At 43.9% G+C, this 5,565-nt stretch overlaps 1 protein-coding gene across 1 annotated transcript in view; it reads right to left on the bottom strand.

Annotated features, from left to right (window-relative positions):
* Pus7 (pseudouridylate synthase 7 (putative)) overlaps positions 1-5,565 on the bottom strand; it is a 63,653-nt gene that overhangs the window by 42,100 nt on the left and 15,988 nt on the right. The window contains exon 5 of the mRNA XM_004634995.2: positions 5,039-5,183. Coding sequence (XP_004635052.2) covers positions 5,039-5,183 — 145 coding nt within the window. The remainder of the gene's footprint in view (positions 1-5,038; positions 5,184-5,565) is intronic.

Below are 5,565 nucleotides of genomic sequence, written 5' to 3'. Positions count from 1 at the left end.
AAAAAAAAAAAAAAAAAAAAGAATTTCACCAATCTATCATTAAAATTCAAACAATGCTGGGCATATAATGGCACATGCCTGTAATCCCAACACTTGGAAGGCTGAGGCAGGTAGATCGCTGCAAGTTTGAGCCTGGGCTACAAAGTAAGCTCAAGCCCAGCCTGAACTGCACAGTGAGACCCCATCTCAAAAAGAAAAAACAAAACAAAACAAACAAAAAAAACTCACCAAAAAATCTATCATATTGCTGGTGGGAATGTAAACTAGGATAACTAGTATGGAAATCTGTATGGAGATTTCTTAAAGAATTAAAAATTCCATGAGACCCAGTTATTCCTCTGCTAGGTACCTTCTTGTATACCAATGTTCATAGCAGCACAATTCGTAGTAGCTAAATCCTACAAGCAGCCTATATACCCATCGCCTGATGGGTAAACAAAATGTGCTATCTATATATAATTATTCTGCTCTAATAAAGTAGGACAGATTTGAGGCAATCATAGGACAATGGATGCACCTAGAAAATATATATTGAGTGAAATAAGCCAGACACACAACCTTAAATAAAATATGATATGTGTCGTTTGAATGAGGCAAAGTACAAACAAACAAAATGATAAAGGGTGGATAGAAAGAGACAAGGGGACAGAGCTCCTCCAATAGGGAAGAGGTCCAAGAGAACAAGGGTGAGGGTGAAAAGGAGAGGAAAGGAAAGGAAAGGAATAGAGCTGTGTCATGCACAGAATCTTTTTTTTTCCAATTTTTTTTTTTTTTTTTTGTGTGTGTGTGTGTGTGTGTGTGTGTAGAGTCTCACTACACAGCATAGACTTGTAGTGACTCTCCTGATTTCTGCCTCCCTAGTGCTAGGATTACAGGCACGTGCCACGAAGCCCAGACTCCATCACCGGCTCAGCTAGCCCCTGCACTTTTTTTTTTTTTTTTTTTTAGTACAGGGTCTACAGGGTCTCACTGCATAGACTGGACTTGTAGTGATCTACCTATTTTCAGCCTCCTAATAGCTGGGATTACAGGTGCACACCACCATGCCCAGGCTCCACCCCAACCAATTTAAACATCATATGGCATAACATGAGGTAAGAAAAACTGCATCAACAAGTATGGAAAAGGTGATAAGGGAACTGGAGAGTATGGGAAGGGGTCAGGAGGGAAAGGGGGTTAGAAAACGAAAACAAGCTATAATGTATACATGTAATAACCATTTCCCAAGATGATTGTAAACTGCATGAATTGCAAGTATGTACTAATAAAACAGAATTTTTTAAAAAGCAAATGTAAATAAGTACATAAATTAAAAAAATTACAAATCTCTTCCACAAGCAAAACCCACCAATTACAATTTCTATTATGGTTTGACAGTAAATGAGCTTAAAACATTACAAACTGCAAACCTGTACTGTGTGAGGCCTTTGAAGCTAGGCAAGGCAGCCCACGCTTGACTGGATTCTACTGCAAGGCCTAGAACAACAGTCTTAGGACCAACTCTTATCCCTTCCTAGCAGCGCTTACCACATGCCACTCTCGGCTTGTACCAAGAAAGCTGGACCTGGAAAGGATGTGCACAGGTGCCCAGGTGACTGGGCGAAGGCAATGCCTTCAGGAGGGAGCCGGGAGGGACCAGCTTAGCCCATCCTGGACTAACAGCAAACTCGGCCCTCAGCCCTCCTCCACCCAGACGTTGGAGCTCTACACAAAGACTAATCCAACCTTCCCAGCCTTCAGGCTTCTTTTAGGAATTTTGTGTGTGTGTGTGTGTGTGTGTGTGTGTGTGTGTGTGTGTTTTGCTCCTTGAATGCCTTCAGGGCACTTTTGCATGGCTGGAGTGTTGTGGGGATCGAACTACAGCAAACTGAGGCTGCCAGCATTGTGGAAACAGTCACTTAAAGAACTGAGCTAGGGCTGGGCCCCCCTTCAGGCTTCTTTTAAAAGGGAGAAATCCCTATTTTACTGAAGATACACAAAGGCAGACATGGAGAGGCTCCTATTATACAGGTCAGTATTCAATTAGAAAAATCTTAACGACAATTTTGTATTGAAGAAAATTAAACGAGGTATGGCTTAAGCAGAGAAAATTCAGCTGTAGACAAAACCCAAGAGATGTACTATCAGTTAAAGAAAGAGAAGGGCCCTCCTAGGTATCTTCCCAAAGAGCTAAAAGCATCACACCTCAGCAATATATTCATTTCCATGTTTATAGCACCACAATTTATAATAGTTAGATCTTGGAAACAGCCCATGTACCCATCAACAGATGAAAGAAAATCCGGCATTTATAGACAATGGAGTATTATTTTTCATTAAGAGTGGTGTGCTGGGCTGTGGAGATAGCTCAGCAGCGTAAGCTCCTGCCTGGCAAGCACAAGGTCCTGAGTTCAACCCCAGGTACCACACACACACACACAGAAGAGTGGTGGTGCACACCTGACATCCCAGCACTTGGGAGGCTGAGGCAAAAGGATCACCATTAGTTTGAGGCCAGCCTGGGCTACATAAGTGAGTTCAAGGCCAATCAGTCCTACATAGCAAGACCCTATCTCAAAAAACCAAACCAAAACGAAGGATGAATCTGAAACATTTTAGGTTAATGCATTCATTTTAACCCCATCTTAAGTGAAATAAATCAGAAATACAAGGTTAAATATGGCGAGGGCTGGGGAAATGGCTTGGTAGAATAAGCACTTGCCTGGCAAGTGCAAGGGCCCGAGTTCAATCCCCAGTTCTGCCAAAAACAAAAATAAATAAATAAATAAATAAACAAACAAGATTAAATATGGCAATGTTACTCTTGTGTGAGGAGCCCAAAGGGTAAATAAAGAGTATAATGGAGCACAGATACTGGGAAGTAGGAAGAACATGCACACATGGGAGGGAAACAAGGAAGGGGAGCAGGAAATGGAAGAAAAGGAAAAGGAATTGACTGATTGAAAAGCGGTCTCTGGGCCAGGGAGATGGCTCAATAGAATAAGTGCTTCCCTGGCAAGCACAAGGGCCTGAGTTCAATCCCTGGTTCCGCCAAAAAAAAGAAAAGCCGTCTCTCCAGGTAGTCCATGCTGGCCTTTAAACTCACTATGTAGCCCCGGCTGGCCTCAAACCAGCTTTAGCCTACCTGGAAAAGGTACATTTTAAAGAAAGAATAAAAGAGAAAAAATGAAAACAGAGCTTTTGTAAATGGGAAAGGGAAGAGAAGTTAAAGGGAAGGGAAGAGAATGGGGAAAAAAAACAAGGTATAATGTGTAAAGGTACAAATTCCCCATGATTAATGTGATCATTAGGTATGGCAAACATGTACTAATACTTTAAAATAAATTGAAGCTGGCCAGACAGCTCAGCAGACTAAAGTGCCTGCTTAGGCACAGCGCAGCAGCCAGGGCTCAATCCCTAGCAGGCGGTGCAGGTCCTGCCCCAGGTCGCGCTGAGATGGTGACTGAGACTGGGTGTGGTGGTGCACGCCTGTAACTGCAGCACCAGGGAGGCTGAAAACAGGAGAATCACTAGGAGTCTGATCTAAGTGGGACCCTATAAACCCTGCACTAAATAAACAAAAATAAAAAGTAAACGCCCAACTTCTAACAAAATAAATAAATAAATTTAAAAAGTCTCTGGGATGGAATGTACAAGAGAAAACAAAAGACACAAAAGGAAAGGGTGCAGAAACCCTGGACCACCTTGTCCTGTGAGCTCCCTTCTCCCCTCACAAGACTTGGCAGCCCCTAAGAAATAAAGGTCATTTCTAGGAAGCAGCCAGTTCAGAAGAAAACTCCTGCCTTTTCCCCATGGCCAGCTGTAGAGCAGCGGGTCGCCTCCTCATCAGGAGCCTCCCTCCTCCATCTCAGCAGCACTCGCAGGCATCTCATGTGGAGGAAGTCACCCGTGCCCTCAACAGCTACCATAGCTACTACTTGTGGGCTGTCCCTGGGCAATCATACAGCTGCCAACATCATTTACCAAGGGCTTGCTTCTCTCCAGCAACTTTCACTGCAGGAAAGCTACTCAGCAGAGATCTCGTACCGGGGCCCAGATAATGGAGCCGCTGACCGTCAGCTTGCCGACGGAGAGTGATGAACAGCTTGGGCCCCACACAGCTGCGCAGACATGGCCACACATTTCCTCTGGGAATCCCGAGAAGTGGCCTCTGAGTGCCCCCCGCCCCCTGCAACTGATCCAGGTTTCTCATTGCTGAAGATGATTTCCTTAGGCTTAGTTAACCTTAATCTCACTGCCGTTTCCTCTAGAATCTCATGGTTATAAACAAAGCCTCATCAACTTACAACACTACCTTTAAACTGACCAACAAGAGTACTGCCTTGTACTAACAGATGGACCTTGTTATACAGCCTTGGAGTTCTGCTCCAGCAAACACAATCACTGGTACTCTCAGGAGTCATCACTGTTACAGGAAGAGGATAAGGAAAACAGCAAGGGACTGGGGAAGTAGCTTACTGGCAGAAAACCTCTGGGTTTGACCCCTTCTACCACAGGAAATAAAACTTTCTCTGCTGATTTGACAGGAAAGAAGAGAAACATTATCTAATTTTTCTGTTCTATGCAAACAAATTTTCATGGCTGTAGGAAGCACGTGAGAACATAAATATCCCAGGGATTCACAAATAAACAATACACTGAAAGATGCGCTCAGGTCGGGGAAATCTTTCCAAATATTCCACGTATTTTCTGTGCGAGCACAAAAACACTACTCAGAGGTAGAAAGCAGTAGCAGAAACTACCCTGGGGTAGGTGATAAGCATTTTTATCCATCTGCAAGCTCTCTCCTCCACTAAGAACACAAATGAGCAATTACCTTTCCTGAATTGCCGTGCAGCCATTCTACCCTTCAGGGAACGGGGCACGCCACACTCCTAACTCCGGGGCATCACCATCTCACTCCCACACACCTTTCTCACAGAGAATGCCCGATGCTCCAGCATGCAAGGCTGTGGATGGCTCTGGTGTCTGACATGACACACGCACCCTCTCTTGAAGGGGCAACGGTCAGTGCCCTTCTCACAGAAGGCATACTCACTTGCCAGGGCCTTCTTCCCAGCTGCGTGGTAGGCTACAATGTATCGCCTCCCTTCTCTGTCCTCTGTTTTTGTCTCTAGTCCAGGAAATAGAGATTTTATGGCTTGATGGATGACGGTTCTTTTCTCTTTGGTGTCCTCAATAACCTATTAAAACACACAATGACACTTTCACTTTAACAAACATTAAATAGAGAAAACAGTGGATTAATAAAAACATAGCTCATCTTATTCAGTAAATAGAATGAAAGAAGTGCCTGAGTATAGTTGCAGCTTATTTTAGAGCTTCACTGTATGGCAAACTCCAAGGGTCCATTAATTATGCATGTCCATCTGTCAGTCCCTGTACCAAATACTTGACAGACACCGTTGTACTGAATCTTCATAATCTCTGTCCCACCACTGATGTATCTATTTACAGACAAGAACAGCAGGGCTAAGAGGTCATGGGATGTGTCTAGGGCTGCAGAGCTGGAAGAAGAGCTGGATTTGAAGTCAGGCTGTTGGACACAGCTACAGATGTTCTTTT

This window comes from Octodon degus, unplaced genomic scaffold, assembly GCF_000260255.1.
Source record: "Octodon degus isolate 3935 unplaced genomic scaffold, OctDeg1.0 scaffold00068, whole genome shotgun sequence".
Taxonomy (NCBI): Eukaryota; Metazoa; Chordata; class Mammalia; order Rodentia; family Octodontidae; genus Octodon; species Octodon degus.
Note: the sequence above shows the minus strand (reverse complement) of the source record. Positions and strands in the feature narration are given on the sequence as shown.